This window comes from Panulirus ornatus, chromosome 18 (genome assembly GCF_036320965.1).
Source record: "Panulirus ornatus isolate Po-2019 chromosome 18, ASM3632096v1, whole genome shotgun sequence".
Taxonomy (NCBI): domain Eukaryota; kingdom Metazoa; phylum Arthropoda; class Malacostraca; order Decapoda; family Palinuridae; genus Panulirus; species Panulirus ornatus.
The window spans coordinates 50,528,455-50,552,816 of NC_092241.1; the positions used below are offsets into that span (position 1 = coordinate 50,528,455).

A 24,362-nucleotide genomic window follows, 5' to 3' on the forward strand; every position below is an offset into this window, starting at 1 on the left:
ATCCATAGCCCACGCCTCGCAACCATACAACATTGTTGGAACCACTATTCCTTCAAACATACCCATTTTTGCTTTCCGAGATAATGTTCTCGACTTCCACACATTCTTCAAGGCTCCCAGGATTTTCGCCCCCTCCCCCACCCTATGATCCACTTCCGCTTCCATGGTTCCATCCGCTGCCAGATACACTCCCAGATATCTAAAACACTTTACTTCCTCCAGTTTTTCTCCATTCAAACTTACCTTCCAATTGACGTGACCTTCACTCCTACTGTACCTAATTACCTTGCTCTTATTCACATTTGCTCTTAACTTTCTTCTTTCACACACTTTACCAAACTATATATATATATATATATATATATATATATATATATATATATATATATATATATATATATATATATATTTTTCTTTTTCTTTTAAACTATTCGCCATTTCCCGCGTTAGCGAGGTAGCGCTAAGAACAGAGGACTGGGCCTTTTTTGGAATATCCTCAACTGGCCCCCTCTGTTCCTTCTTTTGGAAAAAAAAAAAAAAAAAAAAAAAAAAACGAGAGGGGAGGATTTCCAGCCCCCCGCTCCCTCCCCTTTTAGTCGCCTTCTACGACACGCAGGGAATACGTGGGAAGTATTCTTAATCCCCTATCCCCAGGGATATATATATATATATATATATATATATATATATATATATATATATATATATATATATATATATATATATATACATGCACTTGTATATACATACACATACCTTTATACACGTGTATATATTTATTCTTGCATGCTTTCATTCATTCCTGATGCCACCCTGTCCCACAGGAAACAGCACAAATGCATGAAGGAAAAGAATAGGTAGCACATATATTCTCTCTCTCTCTCTCTCTCTCTCTCTCTCTCTCTCTCTCTCTCTCTCTCTCTCTCTCTCCATCCCAGCCCCACACACACACACACACACACACACACACACACACACACACACACACACACAATTACCACCCCCCTGAGAGGAAGCGCAGGAACTTATGAAGAAAGGCCACATGGGCTCGCAACCAATTTCTAGCTGTGTAATGCACTGAAACTAATGCTTCCTATCCTTAAACTGGCCACAGCAACTTTTTGTGCTTCATCCTGGACTCTTCACATGCTCTGATTCAGCCCATTGACAGAATACCACATCATTCCAGTTTACTTTATTCCTTGCATGCCTTTCATCTTCTTGCATGTTGAGGCCCCAGTTGCTCAAAGTCTCTTTCACTCCATCCTTCCATTTCCAATTTGGTCTTCCTGTTCTCCATGATCCTTCTGCTTCTGGCACACATATCCTGTTTCTCAATCTTTCCTCACTCATTCTCTCTTTATGTCCAAACCATTTCAGCACACCTTTTTCAGCTCTCAACCACTCACTTTTTAGTACCACACATCTCTCTTACCCTTTCATTACTTACTCCTTGCATCACAGATTGTCCCCGAACAGTAAGTATAGCCCATGCCTCGCATCAATGTGATATTGTTGGGACTACTGTTCCCTCAAACATACCCATTTTTATCTTCCCAGATAACAATTTCTCTTTCCACACATTCTTCAGTGCTCCCAGGACTTTTACCCCCTCCCCTACTCTATATCTCAATTCTTCTTCCATGGTTTGATGCCAAGTCCACTTCAAGGTATCTAAAGCACTTCACTTCCTTCAACTTCTCTCCATTCAGACTTTTATCTCAGCTAACCGGTCCCTCTTCACTGCTAAACCTAATAACCTTGTTTTTATTGTCATTCACTCTCAACTTTCTCCTTTCACATCTTCCATACTCAATCACCTACAGGTAGAGATTGGGGAATGTTGCATATACTCACATTTGATTCCTAGCTGTCATGTGCATTGCTCTGAGAGTACAGCCTCCTCTCCACAATGAGGCACACTGACCTTTCCATGGTTTCCCATGACTGCTGTAGATTCCCTGGTTCAGTCCAGTGACAGCATTCCTCCCCCCTTTAAAATGCACTGTTTGAATTGACTCTTGTCTTGTGTAGACTTTTCTCCCTCCTCCATGTTCACACTCTAACACCTCAAAATATTTTTCACTCCATCCTTCCATCTGTTAGGTCTCTCTCCCTTCTCCATGTCCCCTCCACTTCTGATGCATATGTCCTCTGTGAACCTCTCCTCACTCATTCTATTTAAGTATCCAAACCATATTAGCATTTCCTCTTCGATTATTTCAACCTCACTCTTCCTATTGGCACACCTCTCTCTCACCCTTATACTAACTTGATCAAACTACCTCACACCATTATCATCTTAAGACATTTCATTTCCAACACATCCACCCTTCCCTGCACATCCTCATCAATAGCCCATACCTTGCATCCATACAACATTGTTGGGACTACCATACCTTCGTATATACCCATTTTGCTCTTCTATGTAACAACCTCCCTTTCCACACATTTATTTCTTAGTGTTCCTACAAACTTTGTCCCCTTCACTCACCCAGTGACTCGCTTCTGCTTCCGTGGTTACATTCTCTGTTATGTCCAATAAGATTTTCTCCATTGATATTCACCACTTATTATTAACCTGTCTTACAGTCCTATTAGAAATGATAGCCTTGCTTTTATTTACATTTACTCTAAACTTTCTCCTCTCACACATTCTCCCAAGGTCATTCACTGTTTACGGCAGTTTCTCAGTCAGATTTGCTACCAGTGCTGTGTCATCAGCAAACAACGACTGACTTTTCCTCACTCCCTACAGACTGAATTCTTGTTCCTTTTTCCAAGACCTATGAATTTACCATCCTTTTCACCCCATCCTTAAACAGATTAGATAGCCATGGTGATATGTTACACCCCTGCCACAGACTAGCCTTCACCTGTAAAATATGTAAGTGTCGGTGAGAAGGGAATGGTAAATGAACTTCGAAAAGAGACTTTGGTGAAGAAATACCTGGTGAGATTGGATTTAATGGTAAAAGGTTAGAGTAAATGAAGCAAGGGGAGTGGGTGAGAAATGGGAAGTATTTAGGGAATCAGTGCTGGCATGTGCAAGAGATGTATGTGGCATGCAAGAAGTGGGAGGTGGGCAGAGGCAGATCAGAAAGGAGAGTGAGTGGTGGGGTGAAAAAATAAAGTTGCCAGTGAAAGAAAAAAGAGAAGCATTTGGGGGGTAGTTACATGGAAAGGTTGTAGATAATTGTTGTGTGTATAATAGTGACAGGAGGTCAAGAGAAAGGTGCTGGGTTGAGAAAGAGGGCAAATGAGAGTTGGGGTGAGTGGGTAATAGTCAACATTAGGGACGATTAGAAGGTGTTTTGGAAGGAGATGAATAATGCATGAAAGACAGTAGAACAAATGGGAACATTGGTGATGGTGAAGAGAGCAAAAGGGAAGTGATAACCGGTAGCGATGAAGCGTATGAAGCAGAAAGCATATGATAAGAGATGCTTTGTGGAAGTTCCTAAGAATATATGGTGTGGGATGAAAGCTGCTAGAAGCAGCGAGAAAGTTTTTATGAAGGCTGTAATGCATGTGTACAAGTAGGAAAAGAGGAGATTCAGTGGTTCCAAGTGAAGTTTGGCATGCAGGTGGTGTGTGTGATGTCATCATGGTAGTTCAGTTTCTTTATGGATGGGCTGGTGAAGGAGGTAAGTCTGAGAGTTTTGGTGAGAGGAGTGAGTATGTAGACTTTGGGGTATGAGAGGACCTGGGAAGTGAGTCAGTTGTTGTTTAGTGATAATACAGCGCTGGTGGTGAGGGAGATAAATGCGAGAGTCTTGGAGAGAGGATGAATATGTAGACTGCAAGGGATGAGAGGGCCTGAGAAGTGAGTCGGTTGTTGTCACTTGCTGTTTGCTTATGATACAGCAGTGGTGGCAGATTTGAGTGAGAAACTGCCAAAGTTGGTGACTGAGTCTGGAATAGTCTGTGAAAGAAGCAAGTTGTGAGTAAATGTGAATAAGAGCAAGGTTATTAGGTTTAGCAAGGTTGTGGGTATGAGCTTGAATGGAGAAAACTAGGAGTAAGTATATCAGTGAATGGAATCATGGAAATGGCAATGAGTTGTAGGGTGGTTAGAGGTGAAGGTTGTGAGAGTGCTGAAGAATGTGTGGAAATAGAGAATGTTATCTGGGAGGGCAAAAATGGGTATGTTTGAAGGAATAATAGTCCTAGGAATATTAGATAGATGAGGCATGGACTATAGATAAGGTTGTTTGGAGGAGAGTGGATGTGCATGTGCCGAGGACAATATGTGTTGCGAAGTCATTTGATCAAGTATGTACGGAAAGGGTAAGAGAGATGTATGGTAATGTAAAGAGTATGGTTATCAGAGCTGATGAGGGTATGCTGAAATGGTTTGGACATATAGAGAGAATGAATAAAGAAAGGTTGACAAAGAGGTTATATGTATCAGAAGTGGAGGGAACGAGGAGAATAGGGAAACCAAATTGGGGATGGGAGGATGGAGTGAAAAAGATTTTGAGCAATCAGGGCCTGAATATGCAGGAGTGTGAAAGGTGTGCAAGGGATAGAGTGAATTGGAATGATGTCATGTGTTGGGGTTGACGTGCTGTCAAGGGACTGAACCAGTGCATGTGAAGCATCCAGGATAAACCATGTAAACTTCTGTGGGGCCTGGTTGTGGATAGGGAGCTGTGGTTTTGATGCATTATATATGACAGCTAGAGAATGGATGTGAGTGGATGCAGCCTTTCTTCGTCTGTTCGTGGTGTTACCTTGCTGGCATGAGAAGCAGCACTTGAGTATGAAAATATATTTATTTTCAAGATAGTGAGCTAGCATCAGGATCAGATAAAGGGTTGTATTGTTTATTATTCACCCTACAGGTGTTTAAGTATAATGTGCTGAAACCAGAGCCTCCCATATTCACATCCAAGCCCCACAGACCTGACCACTTCAAATGGCATGGCACCCCCTATATAGTGCATTTCTCCAGTCCAGACATCCTCACAACCTCCCCATGTTCAGGCCCCAGTTACTCAGTGTCTTTCATTCTATTCTACCTCTTTGGTGTCTCTCTTCTCCTTGTACCCTGCTCTCCCATCATGTATACCCTATTAATCAGCTCTCCTCACTTGGTTTCTGAATAAGTCTGGACCGTTTCAGTGCACCCTCTTCAACTTTCTCAGAGATATTTTTTCTATCACACTGTTCTCTTATTCTGCCATCATTTATTCATTCAACCTCCTTCAAACCTTTCATATATACTGTCATGTTTATTTCTAGTAAGACATTTTGACAGAGGGTACCTGTGTATTGTGTGTATTTCTGTTTCTTTATCTTTCTTTTTTCTGTAGCTACTTTCCTGTTTGCAGTGGATGAATGAACTGCATACAACCACTCAGTTCACTTATCCTCAGATTGTGTACTTCATGCTAAAGTGAATGAAAGTCATGCTGCTACAAGTGCTTCTTAGTTTTTTAAGTTAATTCCTACCACTGCCACACGTGGTCAGAAATTATTCCCTTGACAGTCTCATTTGTAATAATTCTACCCTTAAACAGTGAATATGCTGCATATGTTCATTTCGTTTTTAGCCCAAGTTTTTCTTTGTGCCATTTAATGTACTACTAAAAATCTCTTCGGATGTTACATCTGCCATATGTCTTACATGGCCATAGTGAGTATCTTTGACACTTTCTTTACATCACATACCTCTTGTCTTTTGGACTTCAATGTCTTCGAGCTGGTTGTGGGTTTTCTTACAACAGAATTCTGGTGTTTGTGAACTCACATTATTGAAAATTAATCTCCATAACTTGTGGGGCCTGGATGTGGAAAGGGAGCTGTGGTTTCGGGCATTATTACATGACAGCTAGAGACTGAGTGTGAACGAATGGGGCCTTTGTTTTCTTTTCCTAGCGCTACCTCGCACACGTGAGGGGGGAGGGGGATGTTATTCCATGTGTGGCGAGGTGGCGATGGGAATAAATAAAGGCAGACAGTATGAATTATGTACATGTGTATATGTGTATATGTCTGTGTGTGTATCTGTATGTGTACATTAAGATGTATAGGTATGTATATTTGCGTGTGTGGACGTGTATGTATATACATGTGTATGGGGGTGGGTTGGGCCATTTCTTTCGTCTGTTTCCTTGCGCTGCCTCGCAAACGCGGGAGACAGCGACAAAGCAAATTAATAATAATAATAGATATAAGATTGTTTTGATCTTGTGTACTGTGCAGGGTTTGATCATAATTCTTTAGGGAACCAGTAATATGAATATTTTCCTCGTGTGAATTTACTTGCTTGGAAAGAATATTGAGGGGATTATCTTTATTGAATAGGTTGGCATATGATTGGTTGGTTATACTATTGCTTTCTATTAAAATGTGCATTTTTGAGTGGTATAGTGCTTTTATGCCATTGCATATGTACAGTGGTCCTTTTTTTAATTTACATGTAATTATGTTTGGATTACACTTCCTTCATTGTTGTTTGTCTGTTCATATATCTGTCATCTGTACATTCGTCATCCACCAATATCCAAAATTGCACCTTAACCTTGAACATAGCCTTAGTCTAGGTTTAAAATTGCTTGTGAAAATTTATACATTTGTTTCCCCAGCTTCTAAAGAATTGATTGATATAAGATCCATTTTGCATTACTTACAATACTTGTGTAAAGGCTCAACTTGTAACTTAACGTACCTCATAGTTTGTAATTTTAACACTTATCCATGAAAGTTTATATTTAAAGAACTGACAGGTAATATAGAGATATTTGCCATTCTTGGGGTAGAATTTGCTTCTTAAACAGTTCCAATACAAGTTCAGTCAAATGATTATAAGAAACTAATAAGAGATATATGTAATCTCCTTTGGCATATAGAATTGTGATTATGTTGTGTAAATCAGTTTCATTGAATTTGACAAAGAATGGAACTGTTGTGATTTTGTTTAGCATCAGGTTATGAAGCTACTTATCCCTTGTCAGAAATTTGAATAAGGTGAGATTACTTGCTTATGCTAACCCTTTACCTGTTTCCCTTTCTTCTTGGGTGGTAACGTTACATGCAAAAAAAATTAACATTGTCTGGGCATTTTCATAAAGGAATGTCTCGTCCTTCAAACTAAGAATAGATAAGACCTGGTAACCCTGGTTAGCTGGAAAATTGAATACACGTTTTGGTTAAGAATACTAAGAGTTGCTTAAGTTTTTAGACAAAATTATTTTGGACATTGTTACTTAAGAAATGATATTCTTTACCACCAGAACCCAACTGTTACCGTGTTCCAGGGATGATTAAAAGGGGGCAACTCCCAAGATCGCTCCAAGATTATATACACCGAATAGCTTTTCCTGTGTTTTATAACTTGGCTCCATCATGTCAGCACCAAACCAAAACTGATGCCCATCTTCTGGTTTCCACATCTTTCTCACTTTTAGAAAAACACTGCATGAAAGAGACTGGTAAGATAATCATTTCATACTGAAAACTGGTATTGATAGTAAGAAACTTTTAATGGAACCACGTTAGACAAAGTGTTCTTGTTCTTTCTCATATAGCTGAATTGTAGAGAAATATATGTGTTGTATGATAAGGTTTTTATTGTTCATGTACCACTGCTCTCTTGTGATACCTGGCACAGAAAATTTCTGTATCTTTATATTTAGATCTCTTCCTATTTATAGAGGGTGGATCAAGTGCTTTAGGCAAAAATGTACATGGGCTATAACACTGTTTCCCTAATTACATTCTGTACTGTTTATTTTTCAAGTGATGTTATCTTCATTCAAACCTTGAGACAAATTGAGCCCATTATACATAAGGAAAAGTAATTCCTCTCCCATACTCATCAAAATGCTGCTAATGACCGTAGATGTTGATGCAGCATGTGATTTTGAAAAATCAATCATTCTGCAATTGAAATGTTTCTAAATGTAGTTGTTCAGTTTCTGCCTTATTCCATATATTCTGCAATTTCCCTTTTCTTCTTTGAAAGGTTTACTATCCAAAATCTTCCTGACTATTCAGTCACCTGCTGTAGGTCCCATATGGCCTTATCATCATTAAAGGCCTTTGTCCCTGCATCTTGTGAATGAATTCTTGACACCACCTGTTTTTTGAATGCCATCATTCTTTACTCGGACCTCCTAATTCCAGATATTTTGTATAAATTTTACATCTCTTTTTTTTTTTTTTATACATATTTGCCATTCCTTGCGTATTGAGGTAGCATCAAGAACAGATAGCCGAGTCTTAGATGAAGATATCCTCACTTTCTCTGTCCTTCTTTTGGAAAAATAAAACAGGTGGACAGGATTTTCTGCCCCCACTCCTACCCCTTTTAGTCGCCTTCTATGACATGCAGGGAATATGCGGGCAGTATTCTTTTTCCCTTATCCCCAGGGAAATGTTATAAATCTGTAATTTCATATTCATACATCAGAGCTGGGACTAGACTTAGATCATGCAAGTTTCTTACACATGAAATAGAAGTGTACTTCAATTCTTCTCATGCATCTGCTTTCATTGGTTCTCAAATTCTTTGCCTTTGTATGAGTTTACAGCCAGAATTAAAACAAGCATTCTCTCCAGTATGATCTATGTGTGGAATGTACTTAAATCCTTCCCATTTGAGTTTTCTGTGCATCTTAAATTCCTCAACTCTGTCTCTACTGTCATCTTAAACTTTCCCACCATCATCTTTATTGATCTAAATCACTGATGCCTGTTCCAAGTGGAACTTCCTCAAGGGGGTGGCCACAGCAACAGATTCTCCATAACTAGTAACTTTTAGTGCTGCTTCTTAGTCTGAAGTGCCTTACCCGTAACAGGCCACTGGCAGGAGGCAACTCTAGTGAAGTGTTTGCAGGAGCTCTTCAATGATCATCTCTCCAAAATGAACCTCATTCATATACTGTACTTATAATTTTTCTTCGTGTTCAATAGTACTTCACCAGAACTGCTCATTTCCTTCAAAAAACGTGAATCATCCTCAAATACACCTTTTCTTTAAGACTCCTTCTGCACACACAATCATTTGACTGACCATTGTGTCCAACTCCTCAAATTCAAGTAGAGAAACATTCTCATGTGTTTGAAACAATTATTGTATTTTACTTTCATTATTATACTTGATTGCCATTTCCTATGTCAGCTAGGTAGCACCAGGAAACAGACAAAGAATGGCCCATCCACTTGTATACACATATATATACACAGACGCCCACACACACACACACACACACACACACATATAATATACATATAGATTTTTTTTTTTTTTTTTTTTTTTTTTTATACTTTGTCGCTGTCTCCCGCGTTTGCGAGGTAGCGCGAGGAAACAGACGAAAGAAATGGCCCAACCCCCATACACACGTACATACACACGTCCACACACGCAAATATACATACCTACACAGCTTTCCATGGTTTACCCCAGACGCTTCACATGCCTTGATTCAATCCACTGACAGCACGTCAACCCCTGTATACCACATCGCTCCAATTCACTCTATTCCTTGCCCTCCTTTCACCCTCCTGCATGTTCAGGCCCCGATCACACAAAATCTTTTTCACTCCATCTTTCCACCTCCAATTTGGTCTCCCTCTTCTCCTCGTTCCCTCCACCTCCGACACATATATCCTCTTGGTCAATCTTTCCTCACTCATTCTCTCCATGTGCCCAAACCATTTCAAAACACCCTCTTCTGCTCTCTCAACCACGCTCTTTTTATTTCCACACATCTCTCTTACCCTTACGTTACTTACTCGATCAAACCACCTCACACCACACATTGTCCTCAAACATCTCATTTCCAGCACATCCATCCTCCTACGCACAACTCTATCCATAGCCCACGCCTCGCAACCATACAACATTGTTGGAACCACTATTCCTTCAAACATACCCATTTTTGCTTTCCGAGATAATGTTCTCGACTTCCACACATTTTTCAAGGCTCCCAAAATTTTCGCCCCCTCCCCCACCCTATGATCCACTTCCGCTTCCATGGTTCCATCCGCTGACAGATCCACTCCCAGATATCTAAAACACTTCACTTCCTCCAGTTTTTCTCCATTCAAACTCACCTCCCAATTGACTTGACCCTCAACCCTACTGTACCTAATAACCTTGCTCTTATTCACATTTACTCTTAACTTTCTTCTTCCACACACTTTACCAAACTCAGTCACCAGCTTCTGCAGTTTCTCACATGAATCAGCCACCAGCGCTGTATCATCAGCGAACAACAACTGACTCACTTCCCAAGCTCTCTCAACCCCAACAGACTTCATACTTGCCCCTCTTTCCAGGACTCTTGCATTTACCTCCCTAACAACCCCATCCATAAACAAATTAAACAACCATGGAGACATCACACACCCCTGCCGCAAACCTACATTCACTGAGAACCAATCACTTTCCTCTCTTCCTACACGTACACATGCCTTACATCCTCGATAAAAACTTTTCACTGCTTCTAACAACTTGCCTCCCACACCATATATTCTTAATACCTTCCACAGAGCATCTCTATCAACTCTATCATATGCCTTCTCCAGATCCATAAATGCTACATACAAATCCATTTGCTTTTCTAAGTATTTCTCACATACATTCTTCAAAGCAAACACCTGATCCACACATCCTCTACCACTTCTGAAACCGCACTGCTCTTCCCCAATCTGATGCTCTGTACATGCCTTCACCCTCTCAATCAATACCCTCCCATATAGTTTACCAGGAATACTCAACAAACTTATACCTCTGTAATTTGAGCACTCACTCTTATCCCCTTTGCCTTTGTACAATGGCACTATGCACGCATTCCGCCAATCCTCAGGCACCTCACCATGAGTCATACATACATTAAATAACCTTACCAACCAGTCAACAATACAGTCACCCCCTTTTTTAATAAATTCCACTGCAATACCATCCAAACCTGCTGCCTTGCCGGCTTTCATCTTCCGCAAAGCTTTTACTACCTCTTCTCTGTTTACCAAATCATTTTCCCTAACCCTCTCACTTTGCACACCACCACGACCAAAACACCCTATATCTGCCACTCTGTCATCAGACACATTCAACAAACCTTCAAAATACTCATTCCATCTCCTTCTCACATCACCACTACTTGTTATCACCTCCCCATTTACGCCCTTCACTGAAGTTCCCATTTGCTCCCTTGTCTTACGCACCCTATTTACCTCCTTCCAGAACATCTTTTTATTCTCCCTAAAATTTACTGATAGTCTCTCACCCCAACTCTCATTTGCCCTTTTTTTCACCTCTTGCACCTTTCTCTTGACCTCCTGTCTCTTACATATAGATATATACTCATATATGTACACATACAAAGACATGTACATATATATACACATGTACATACTCATACTTGCTTGCCTTCATCCATTCCTGGAACTACTTTGCCCCATAGGAAATGGCATCACTACTGCTTTAGAGAGGTAGCACCAGGAAAACAGACAAAAAAGGCCACACTCATTCACACTGTCTCTATCTGTCATGTGTAATGCATGGAAACCACAGCTCCTTATCCACATCCAGGCTCCACAGACCTTTCCATGGTTTACTCCAGACGTTTCACATGCCCTGATTCAGTCCATTGACAGCATGTCGACCCCAGTATACCGCATCTTTCGAATTTACTCTATTCCTTTCACGCCTCTCACCCTCCTGTATGTTCAGGTCATGATCATTCAAAATCTTTTTCACTCCATCCTTCCACCTCGAATTTGGTTTCCTGCTTCTCCTTGTTCCCTTCACCTCTGACACATATATCCTCTTTGTTAATCTTTACTCACTCATTCTCTCCATATGTCCAAACCATTTTAACACACCCTCTTCTGCCCTCTCAACCACACTCATTTTATTTCCGCATGTCTCGTACCCTTTCATTACTTACTCAATCAAACAACCTCACACAACATTTTGTCCTCAAATATTTAATTTCCAGCACATCCACCCTTCTCCATGCAACCCTATCTGTAGCCTGTGCCTTGCAACCATATATCCTCTTTGTCAACCTTTCCTCACTCATACTCTCCGTATGCCCACACCGCTTCAACACACCCTCTTCTACTCTCTCAGCCACACTCCCTTCACCTCCATTCATCTCTCCCATCCTTTCATTGCTTACTCAATCAAGCCACCTCACACCATACATCATCCTCAGACATTTAATTTCCGATACATCCACCCTCCCTTGTACAACCCCATCTTTAGCACATGCCTCACAACTTAGCTGGAACTACCATTCTGTCAGACATACCCATTTCTGCTCTTCAAGATAATGCTTTCTTTTTGCACATACTCATCATTCTCAGAACCTTTGCCCCCTCCCCTACCCTGTGACTCTCTTCCATGGTTCCACCTGTTGCTGAGTCCACTCCCAGATATTTGAAATGCCTCACCTCCTCCAACCTTTCTCCAATCAAACTTACATCCCAATTTACTTGTCCCTTTACCTACTGAACTCAACAACCATGCTCTTAACCACATTCACTCCCAATTCTCTCCTTTTTAACTTCTGTGGTTTCTCTCTTGAATCAGCCACTAGAGCTGTGTCATCAAACAACCGAATCACTTCCCAGTCCCTCCCATCCCAACAGACTGCATACTCGTCCCTCTCTCCAAAACTTGCATTTACCTCCCTAACCACCCCATCCATAAACAAATCAAACAACCATGGGGGACATCACACACCCCTGCCACAGACTAACCTTCACCGGGAACCAGTCATTCTCCTCTCTTCCTAATTATAAACATGCCTTACATCCTTTGAGAAAACACTTCGCTGCTTCTAGCAGCTCACCTTCCACACCACGTACTCATAAGACCTTCCACAAAGCATCTCCATCAGCCCCATCATGTACCCTCTCCAGATACACACATGCCACACACAAATCCATCTGTCCTTTTAGCTACTTCTTACACACACGCACTCCAAAGCAAACGCCTGATCCACACATCCTCCACCACTTCCGAGACACACTGCACCTCCCCAGTCTGGTGCTCTGTACATGTCTTCACCCTCTCAATCAATACTCTCCCATACAATATCTCAGGAACACTCAACAAACTTGCACCTCTGTAGTTCGAACACTCACCTTCACCCTTTTACCTCTATACAATGGTACCACACATGCATTCTGCCAATCCTCAGGCACCCCACCATGAAGATTGACAGAGTGCACATGTGGTGCCATTGTACAGGGGCAAAGGGGTGTGTGAATGTAGGTTTGTGTAAGAAGTAGCTAAAAGGACAGATGGATTTGTGTGTGGCATGTGTGTATCTGGAGAGGGTATATGATGGGGCTGATGGAGATGCTTTGTGGAAGGTCTTATTACGTGGTGTGGAAGGTGAGCTGCTAGAAGCAGCGAAGTGTTTTCTCAAAGGATGTAAGGCATGCCTTACATCCTTTGAGAAAACACTTCGCTGCTTCTAGCAGCTCACCTTCCACACCACGTACTCATAAGACCTTCCACAAAGCATCTCCATCAGCCCCATCATGTACCCTCTCCAGATACACACATGCCACACACAAATCCATCTGTCCTTTTACATTCTTACACACACGCACTCCAAAGCAAATGCCTGATCCACACATCCTCCACCACTTCCGAAACACACTGCACCTCCCCAGTCTGGTGCTCTGTACATGTCTTCACCCTCTCAGTCAATACTCTCCCATACAATATCTCAGGAACACTCAACAAACTTGCACCTCTGTAGTTCGAACACTCACCTTCACCCTTTTACCTCTGTACAATGGTACCACACATGCATTCTGCCAATCCTCAGGCACCCCACCATGAAGATTGACAGAGTGCACGTGTGGTGCCATTGTACAGGGGCAAAGGGGTGTGTGAATGTAGGTTTGCGGCAGGGGTGTGTGATGTCTCCATGGTTGTTTAATTTGTTTATGGATGGGGTTGTTAGGGAGGTGAATGCAAGAGTTTTGGAAAGAGGGGCAAGTATGCAGTATGTTGGGGATGAGAGAGCTTGGTAAGTGAGTCAGTTGTTGTTCGTTGATGATACAGCGCTGGTAGCAGATTCATGTGAGAAACTGCAGAAGCTGGTGACTGAGTTTGGTAAAGTGTGTGAAAGAAGAAAGTTAAGAGTAAATGTGAATAAGAGCAAGGTTATTAGGTACAGTAGGGTTGAGGGTCAAGTCAATTGGGAGGTAAGTTTGAATGGGGAAAAACTGGAGGAAGTAAAGTGTTTTAGATATCTGGGAGTGGATCTGGCAGCGGATGGACCCATGTAAGCGGAAGTGAATCATAGGGTGGGGGAGGGGGCGAAAATCCTGGGAGCCTTGAAGAATGTGTGGAAGTCGAGAACATTATGTCGGAAAGCAAAAATGGGTATGTTTGAAGGAATAGTGGTTCCAACAATGTTGTATGGTTGCGAGGCGTGGGCTATGGATAGAGTTGTGCGCAGGAGGATGGATGTGCTGGAAATGAGATGTTTGAGGACAATATGTGGTGTGAGGTGGTTTGATCGAGTAAGTAATGTAAGGGTAAGAGAGATGTATGGAAATAAGAGCGTGGTTGAGAGAGCAGAAGAGGGTGTTATGAAATGGTTTGGGCACATGGAGAGAATGAGTGAGGAAAGATTGACCAAGAGGATATATGTGTCGGAGGTGGAAGGAACGAGGAGAAGTGGGAGACCAAATTTTAGGTGTAAGGATGGAGTGAAAAAGATTTTGAGTGATTGGGGCCTGAACATGCAGGAGGGTGAAAGGCTGGCAAGGAATAGAGTGAATTGGATCGATGTGGTATACCAGGGTCGACGTGCTGCCAATGGATTGAATCAGGACATGTGAAGCATCTGGGGTAAACCATGGAAAGTTGTGTGGGGCCTGGATGTGGAAAGGGAGCTGTGGTTTCGGGCATTATTGCATGACAGCTAGAGACTGAGTGTGAACGAATAGGGCCTTTGTTGTCTTTTCCTAGCGCAACCTCGCACACATGAGGGGGGAGGGGGATGTTATTCCATGTGTGGTGAGGTGGTGATGGTAATGAATAAAGGCAGACAGTGTGAATTGTGTTCATGTGTATATATGTATATGTCTGTATATATATGTGTACATTGAGATGTATGGGTATGTATATTTGCGTGTGTGGACGTGTATGTATATACATGTGTATGGGGGTGGGTTGGGCCATTTCTTTCGTCTGTTTCCTTGCACTACCTCGCAAATGCGGGAGACAGCGACAAAGCAAAATGAATATATAAATAAATGTATTCTTGATAATTTCTCTGTGGTTAAACACATAATAGGAATAACAGCACATTAGTCTTTCAGTGGATCAGACACGATGAGGAGTACCGACTTTACCAATACATGGCATCAGTCTCGCAATGTCATTGTGAAAGCCATTGCACCTGGAAAATGTAGAATGATGATATTTGCTGTGTAGTATTCTTCCCCATTGTTATGTATAACCTCTTTCTGTATTTTTTCCTTTTCCGTTCCGTTTTATTTTATGAATTTGCATATCTTTCTGTGAGTGATTGCAAGCTTGTTGCTTATGTCTGAGGTCACATGCACCAATATTGAAAATTCATTTCCAGAACTGGGGTTGTCAGCCCCATCTCCACAGGCTGGGAAAAGGATATGGATGGTTGGTTACCTTGGGTAGACCTGCTACCCAGATGCATTTGATTCACCCCTTGTAAATGGTAATGGAGTAAGAGAAACTCGAGCAGAGAGAGTCGTTTCACTTTAAAGTGGAAGCAGTGGCAGTAGTAGACTTATTTGAAAGTTATTTGAGATTTGCAACTGAGTCTCCTCAAGTAGGAATGTGCTGAGGTGCATAGTGAGTGAAGTGTTTAACTTTTATGATGCACTCTCTACCTAGAAGTTTGGAAAATAGCAGCCCTTAGATTTTTAGTTTACTAGTTTAATCATTGCATCTTTGTGAATGGTAATGCTTCTGATTGTAAACTTGAATCATTTCTAAAGAAATTTATATTCTGTTGCAGAAAGATTACGCGATATAGTGATATTAGTGAAGTTGGTCAGCCAGTCACGAAACTGGAAGAAAGACTTTTTTCTCCAGGCTATCCACATAAAGCGAGTTGCCATAAAACATTATGATGAACTTAATGCTGAATGCACATGTAAGTTTTTGTATATATATTTATTTATTTTATTTATTATACTTAATTGCCATCTCCTGCATTAGGGAGGTAGCGCAAGGAAACAGACAAAAGAATGGCCCAACCCTCACACATACACATGTATATACATAAACGCCCACACATGCACATATACATTTCAAGGTGTACAAACTTATACATACCCAGACATATACATATATACACATGTACATATTCACACTTACTGCCTTCATCCATTCCTGTTGCCACCCTGCTACACATGAAGTAGCATCCCCCCCTCCAGCGAGGTAGCGCCAGGATAAGACAAAAAAAAAAAGGCCACATTCGTTCACACTCAGTCTCTAGCTGTCAGGTGTAATGCACCGAAACCACAGCTCCCTTTCCACATCCAGGTCCCACGGACCTTTCCATGGTTTACCCCAGAAGCTTCACATACCCTGGTTCAATCCATTGACAGCATGTCGACCCCAGTATACCACATCATTCCAATTCACTCTATTCCTTGCACACCTTTCACCCTCCTGTGTGTTCAGGCCCCAATTGCTTAAAAATCTTTTTCACTCCATCCTTCCACCTCCAATTTGGTCACCCGCTTCTTCTTGTTCCCTCCACCTCTGACACATATATCCTCTTTGTCAGTCTTTCCTCACTTATTCTCTCCATGTGTCCAAACCATTTCAACACCCCCTCTTCTGCTCTCTCAGCCACACTTTTTATTACCACACATCTCTCTTACCTAACATTACTTATTCGATCAAACCACCTCACTCCACATACTGTCCTCAGACATTTCATTTCCAACACATCCACCCTCCTCTGCACAACCCTGTCTATAGCCCATGTCTCGCAACCATATGACTTTGTTGGAAGTACTATTCCTTCAGACATACCCATTTTTGCTCTGAGATAATGGTCTCGTCTTCCACACTTTCTTTCAATGCTCCCAGAAGAGGGTGTGTTGAAATGGTTTGGACATATGGAAAGAATAAGCAGGAAAAGATTGACATAAAGGATATATGTGTCAGAGATGAAGGCAACAAGGACAAGTAGGAGACCAAATTGGAGGTGGAAGGATGGAGTGAAAAAGATTTTGAGTGATCAGGGTCTGAACATACAGGAGGGTGAGAGGTGTGCAAGGAATAGTGAATTCGAACGATGCGGTATACCGGGGTTGATGGTGCTGTCAGTTGACTGAACCAGGCATGTGAAGCCTCTGGTGTAAACCATGGAAAGGTCTGTGGGGCCTGGATGTGGATAGGGAGCTGTGGTTTTGGTGTATTACACATGACAGAGACTGAGTGTGAACGAATGTGGCCTTTTTTGTCTGTTTTCTGGTGCTACCTCGCTGAAGCAGGGGGTAGCGATGCTATTTCCTGTGGTGTAGGGTAGCGACAGGAATGGATGAAGGCAAGCAAGTATGAATGTGTACATGTGTGTGTATATGTTATGTCTTTGTTTTTGTTATGTTTATGTATGAATGTGTGTGTGTATGGGTGTTTCTGTTTGTGTATATGAGTGAATGGGCCATTCTTTGTCTGTTTTCTGGCACTGCCTCGCTGATGCAGGAAACAGTGATTAAGTATAATAAAAAAGATATGATAATTGGCAAAATAATTTCAGTGAAACTGCACAGCAATATACATCCCTTTGTAATTTTTCAGCAATTGATATAAGGTAGCATGATTAGTTGTGAAACATGAATTTGAAGTGTATAAGGTTTAAAATTTTCATTCACAAGTATCTTTTTAATAGATATCTTGGGTGTTTTATGATATCATAGCTACTTACAAGGCTCCATGATCTAAATTTTAAATTTAGACAGGTGTTTCAGTGTATTTTTATTTGTTATGCAGTTCCTTGTAATGCTTTCTTATTTCCCAAATAATGCTTGATGATTTTTTCTTATTTTCTATTCAGGGGCTGGCTTTCAGAAACTACTTAGGTACTTGTCTTCCGAACTCAAGATTGGAGTGATAAAAGGCTTCTTCATTGATGATGAAGATATCTTTTGCAAGGTTAGTTGTAGATGTTTGAATGTGGACTAATGCATGATTAGCTTGATAACGTAGGTAATGGACAACTCTGCCCATGTTTCTCTTGAAATGTTTAACACAAATGGAGTCCCTGAAAAAAAAAAAAATCCAACAGTTAACTGTTGAAATAAGGTTTTCATGCACCAGGCTTTTATTTACTTGACAAACCCTGTTTTTGGCTTATTCTCGAGATATGATATGTCCTAGAAGTCATGTGACACAGTTTTCCACCACATTTGCACCATGCTATTGAGATGCAAATTTTGCTTAATGTCCTTTGGCCGAGTGATACTTACGCTATTTCTTTTTTGAATGATATTTTTCCCCTACTCTACCAGTAACTAACCATATAGTGTTTTGTCCACCCCTTTCATATATTTTAAAAGTAATGTCACACTTTCACTTTGTTCCTTTGTGATCTTTCCTTTGGGCTTGATTACCATCTGTTGACATCTGGGCAATGATTTGGCAGGATTCCTAAAGTATTGTAGGTCCATGTTTTGGGTTCATAGGGTCTTGATATCCTGAATGAGGTGAGGCACTGGTGTGGTATTTCATGAAGCAAACTTGAACTTCATCTGGTTTCTTCAGTTCTTGATTGAGTTAAGGTTTGGGGAGTTTCCTGGCTATTCCAACGGTTGAATAGTTTTCTTTGAAAACCAGTTCATCACCTTCTTACCCATATGGAAGGGGGAACTATCCTGCATAAAGTGTTCACACCTGTGAACCTAATAAAAAGGAAGCAGATGGTCCTCTAGAACCTTAATGTACAACTCTCTGTTCATTGGTGTTTTTAGGTGAGAAGTACAACCTTTTCCTACCCATTGTACCACTAAGCAACCCTAGATCATCACACTATGTGGGTGTTTCACCATCTTCACTGTGAAACAGGAGTCTTACTGGTTGGCGGCCTCTCACTTCCTCATCCTCCCTTGCCATATTCCATTGTTGCTTCCACCAGTCCTTGTGATTTTTTGCAAATGTGTCATTTGCATTTGATTTCCTTTGTAATTAGTGGATTAGCAGCTGGCTTGTGGAAGGGAATGTGAAGATCTTCTTGCAGGTGATGTTGATGGGTTCTTTGAGATATGTTTCTTGGACTTTTGAATGGGTTTTCATGAATACAGCCACTAAAATGTGAGGTTACTTATGTACTTCTCATCATAAGAGGTTATCTGTTGATCTAGAAGTCTTCCTTGGGCAACCAAGGATAGGTGTTGTGTTGGTGGTATGATGATGTTAGGGAGGCCATGAGGACCAGCAGGCAGCATCCTTGCTGTGTGTTCTGACTGCCCAGTGTGCCTAGAAATCTTGTGTGTACCCATATTTTATCTGCTTTAAAGCGAGAATTTGATCTTTTTCCTCTTTAGAAAGGTAAGAACCAACCATCTTGAAGCACAGTGCATGCCCAGAAGTGAAATTCCCACAATGAAGTGACAGCCAGGAGGAGTAAAGAAAGAACATCCTTCATTAAAGATAGCCTGAGGCACACTGAGGCAGATTGCTGGTGTGCACACCATTAGAAACACTAGTCTTAGCAGCCAGATATATGATTTCACCCTGAGAGTGTTATATGCTTGCATCCACAACAAACCTGAGCTTTGTATCATCTCTGAAAATATATAGGGGCAAACAAAGCATTCTGCAGACATTGTAGGTTCTAAGAAGTTGTCCATTGAAGAAAAGGCCTATAATATTGCTTGGAAGCAAGAAAATGTGCTTACAAGCAAGGTCTCAAGACATGCTGGCAGAGCCAAGTTCACCATCTGGACACTTTTTTTTTTTTTTTTCTTTTAAACATCTGGCACTTAATCAGGTTATTAGTTGTGTTACTAGTCTTCTCAAGTTGACCAGACCTGGCTGTTTAGGGATGGGTGACAATTCTCTAACAGTATTGGGATGGAGTTTTACACTTGTGGGGCCCTATCTCTTGAACATTCTCTACATTTGTACTGGTTCTTCAATTTTTGTACAGGTACACCACCAAATTTCCGGCAGCTGATGGTTCGGTACCTCCTTTAGTCAAAACAAAATTACATGAGAGAACTTGAAATTACCGCAGCCACCAGACTAGTTTACTGGGCGGCCACCAGACTAGTTTACTGGACGGCCTCCAGACTAGTTTACTGGGCGGCTGCAGATGGCGATGTGTGTAGGGCGTGCTTGTTTACATTCTTTACACCACTTGATGGTGATGCCGCAATTCTGTGAGATTCTTAGCTTATTTTGCTTAAATTTAACTCTAGCAATGGCTTCTAAGACATATGAGAGTGTCGGTCGTGGTGTCAAACGTAAACACCAGTCCATATCGATCCAAAGTAAAGTAGAACTGTTGAAAAAAATGGACCATGGTGTTTCAGTGCGTAAGCTGTGTGACGTCTACTGTATTGGTTCATGAACTGTTTATGATATAAAGAAGCAAAGGGAGAAGGTATAAGGAGAAAATATTGAAATTCTATGCAGATAGTGATTCTAAGAAGCAAATTATGATTAGAAAAACTAAGAGAGATGGTAAGAGTACTGAGCACAATCGATTGATGATGGAATGGTTTGGACAGCGTTGGAGTGATTAAGTGGACTTGTCAGGTAGCATGATAATGAACCAGGCTAAGTTGTTCCATAAAGAACTTAAAGTACAACATGAGCGTGACAATAGTGAAGGATGGCTTCAAAGATTCAAGAAGCGTCATGGAATTTCCATTAATAAAAAGTGTGTGGAGAAAAGCCGTCTGCAAACCACGAAGGATCTGCTGAGTATGTGGACGAATTTGCAAAACTCGTAGCTGACGAGCACCTTGGTCCTGAGCAGGTGTATAATGCAGATGAAACTGCTTTATTCTGGTGATGCACATCTAGGAAAACGCTAACTACAGAAGACGAAGAAGACCCTACGGGATTCAAGCTAAGGACAGACTTACCATCTTGGATGCTCAAACATTTAATATTTGTTTATTTTAAATTTCTAGCAGTCCATGGAATACTTCAGACACATGGGAGATGTGTGATTAGTGGGTTAGAGGTGTGTTGATGAATTATTATTATGACCACGGTTGGTCCTTTGAAATGGTTAATTTGGCAAGGCTTTGGAACCAAAAGTGCTGAAAAATTGGTGGTATTCCTATATGTTGTTTGCTTTAACCATGTCGTTAATATTGTCCTCAAACACTTCGTTTCCAACACATCCCCCCTCCTCCGCACAACCCTATCTATAGTGCATGCGTTGCAACCATATAACATTGTTGAAACCACTATTCCTTCAAACATACCCATTTTTGCTCCACGAGATAACATTTTCGCCTAACACACATTCTTCAACATACCCAGAACCTTTGCCCTCTCCCTGTGACTCACTTCTGCTTCCATGGTTCCGTCCACTGCTAAATCTATTCCCAGATATCTAAAACACTTCACTTCCTCCAGTTTTTCTTCATTCAAACTTACCTCCCAATTGAGTTGTCCCTCAGCCCTACTGAACCTAATAAACTTGCTCTGATTCACATTTACTCTCAGGTTTCTTCTTTCACACACTTTGCGAAACTCAGTCACCAACTTCTGCAGTTTCTCACCTGAATCTGCCACCAGTGCTGTATCATTAGCAGGCAACAACTGACTCACTTCCCAAGCTCTCTCATCCATAACAGACTGCATACTTGCCCCTCTCTCCAAAGCTCTTGCATTCACCTCCCTAACCACCCAATCCATAAACAGATTAAACAAGCATGGAGACATCATGCACCCCTGCAGCGAACCGACATTCACTGAGAACCAATCACTTTCCTATCTTTCTACTCTTACACATGCATTACATCCTTGGTAAAAACTTTTCACTGCTTCAAGCAACTTTCCTCCCACACCGTGTACTCTTAATACCTTCGACAAAGCATCTCTATCAACCCTATCATATTCCTTCTCCAGATCCATAAATGCTACATACAAATCCATATGTTTTTCTAAGTATTTCTCGCATACATTCTTCAAAGCAGATGCCTGATCCACACATCCCCTACCACTTCTAAACCACACTGCTCTTCCCTAGTCTGATGCACTGTACATGCCTTTTACCCTCTCAGTCAATATCCCCCATATAATATCCCAGGAATACTGAACAAACTTATACCTCTGTAATTTGAACACTCCCCTTTATCCCCTTTGCCTTTGTACAAAGGCACTATGCATGCATTCTGCCTTTCCTCAGGCACTTCACTGTGAACCATACATACATTGAATATCCTTACCAACCAATCAACAACAGTCATCCCCTTTTTTCATGCATTCCACCGCAATATCATCCAAACCCGTGGCCTTGCCGGGTTTCATCTTCCGCTAAGCTTTCACTACCTCTTCTTTGTTTACCAAGCCATTCTCCCTGAACCTCTCACTTTGCGCACCTCCCCGACTAAAACACCCTATGTCTACCACTCTGTCATCAAACACATTCAACAGATCTTCAAAATACTAACTCCATTTCCTCACTTCATCACTTCTTGTTATTACCTCCCCATTTGCCCCCTTCACCAATGTTCCCATTTGTTCTCATCTTACGCACTTTGTTTACCTCCTTCCAAAATATCTTTTTATTTTCCCAAAAATTTAATGATGCTCTCTCACCCCAACTCTCGTTTGCCCTCTTTTTCACCAGTTGCACCTTTCTCTTGACCTCCTGCCTCTTTCTTTTATACAATTCCTGGTCATTTGCGCTACTTCTCTGCAAAAATCATCCAAACACCTCTCTCTTCTCTTTCACTAACAATCTTACTTCTTCCCACCACTCACTACCCTTTCTAATCTGTCGTCCTCCCTTCTTTCTCATGCCACAAGCATCTTTTGTGCAAGCCATCACTGCTTCCCTAAATACATCCCATTCCTCCCCCACTCCCCTTACGTCATTTGCTCTCACATTTTTCCTTTCTACACTCAATCTTTCCTGGTACTTCCTCACACAAGTCTCCTTTCCAAGCTCACTTACTCTCTTCACTCAAACATTCTCTCTTCTTTTTTGAAAACCTCTACAAATCTTCGCCTTCGCCTCCAGAAGATAATGATCAGACATCCCTCCAGCTGCCCCTCTCAGCACATAAACATCCAAAAGTCTCTCTTTTACACTACTATTAATTAACATGTAATCTAATAACGCTCTCTGGCCATCTCTCCTACTTACATATGTATATTTATGTATATCTCTCCGTTTAAACTAGGTATTCCCGATCACCAGTCCTTTTTCAGCACACAAATTTACAAGCTCTTCACCATTTCCATTTACAACACTGAACACCCCATGTACACCAATTATACCCTCAACTGCCACGTTACTCACCTTTGCATTCAAATCACCCATCACTATAACCCAGTCTTGTGCATCAAAGCTGCTGGCACATGAATATATTTGTGGTAAAGAAATGGCCTTGATTGGTGCATTCGTGCTTGTCAGCTAAGATAAAAAAATGTATACATCATAATTTATCTATCAACAGAATGAAAACACATGCAAGTTGCTAACAGCCCAGATACGTGGAGCAAAGTCATTAATCAGTCCAAGCAACCTTTGGAACGTCCTTCCTGGTGAAGAGTAATTCAGAAAACAAGTTAATGGTGAATAGTATGTGTTCAGCTGGGATCTCTGTCCCACTGATGAGTGAAGTGTGTGTGAGCACAGAATCATTGGAGTGCATGTTGCATACTGTTGTAATGTATGAAGTTCAAATCTTAAAAGAGTTGTAAAGTGTTTTACAAGGGACCTGAAGTTATAGAAGTAATTTTGAAATACTTTTGTTTATGTAAGTATGATTTAAGTAATACTTTTGTTTATCTTCAGAAATGCCAATAGCTCTGATGCTGTCTTATGAATGTTTGTTTTGCACTGTATTTACATGAAATATAATTAACTCTGATGACATGTACTATAATAATTTAGAATTGCACTGAAAGCTCATCCTGATCTGCTGTTTGAGTTCTTACAAGATATTTCTTAAATATTGTTTTTTGAGTGCTGTAAAGTTATGCAGAGCTTTGTTTCTAATGTATGCTCTGCAGCTGTGGAGTTTAGTTTATATTTAATTATCTAGAAAGACTTTGTTTAAAGGAAGATTTTAGGTTCAAATAAGAAAGTTTTGTAGACAGATTAAAGGGAGTTTTAAGGGTAACATGCATATTTCATGTTCCCAAAAAGTATGGGCTAGAGATATACTTTGCTGTTTGACAGGGA

At 41.0% G+C, this 24,362-nt stretch overlaps 1 protein-coding gene across 7 annotated transcripts in view; it reads left to right on the top strand.

The window, feature by feature from the left end:
- The window catches only part of LOC139755074 (uncharacterized), a 72,844-nt gene extending 48,488 nt beyond the window's left edge, over positions 1-24,356 (top strand). For 6 of the 7 annotated variants that reach the window (XM_071673149.1, XM_071673143.1, XM_071673145.1 and 3 more), the window contains 4 exons: positions 7,242-7,439; positions 15,990-16,127; positions 18,045-18,142; positions 23,632-24,356. In XM_071673149.1, coding sequence (XP_071529250.1) covers positions 7,242-7,439; positions 15,990-16,127; positions 18,045-18,142; positions 23,632-23,730 — 533 coding nt within the window. In that variant the 3' untranslated portion in view covers positions 23,731-24,356. The remainder of the gene's footprint in view (positions 1-7,241; positions 7,440-15,989; positions 16,128-18,044; positions 18,143-23,631) is intronic. The other variant, XM_071673146.1, reaches the window with a different exon arrangement.
- The last annotated feature ends 6 nt before the right edge of the window (positions 24,357-24,362 follow it).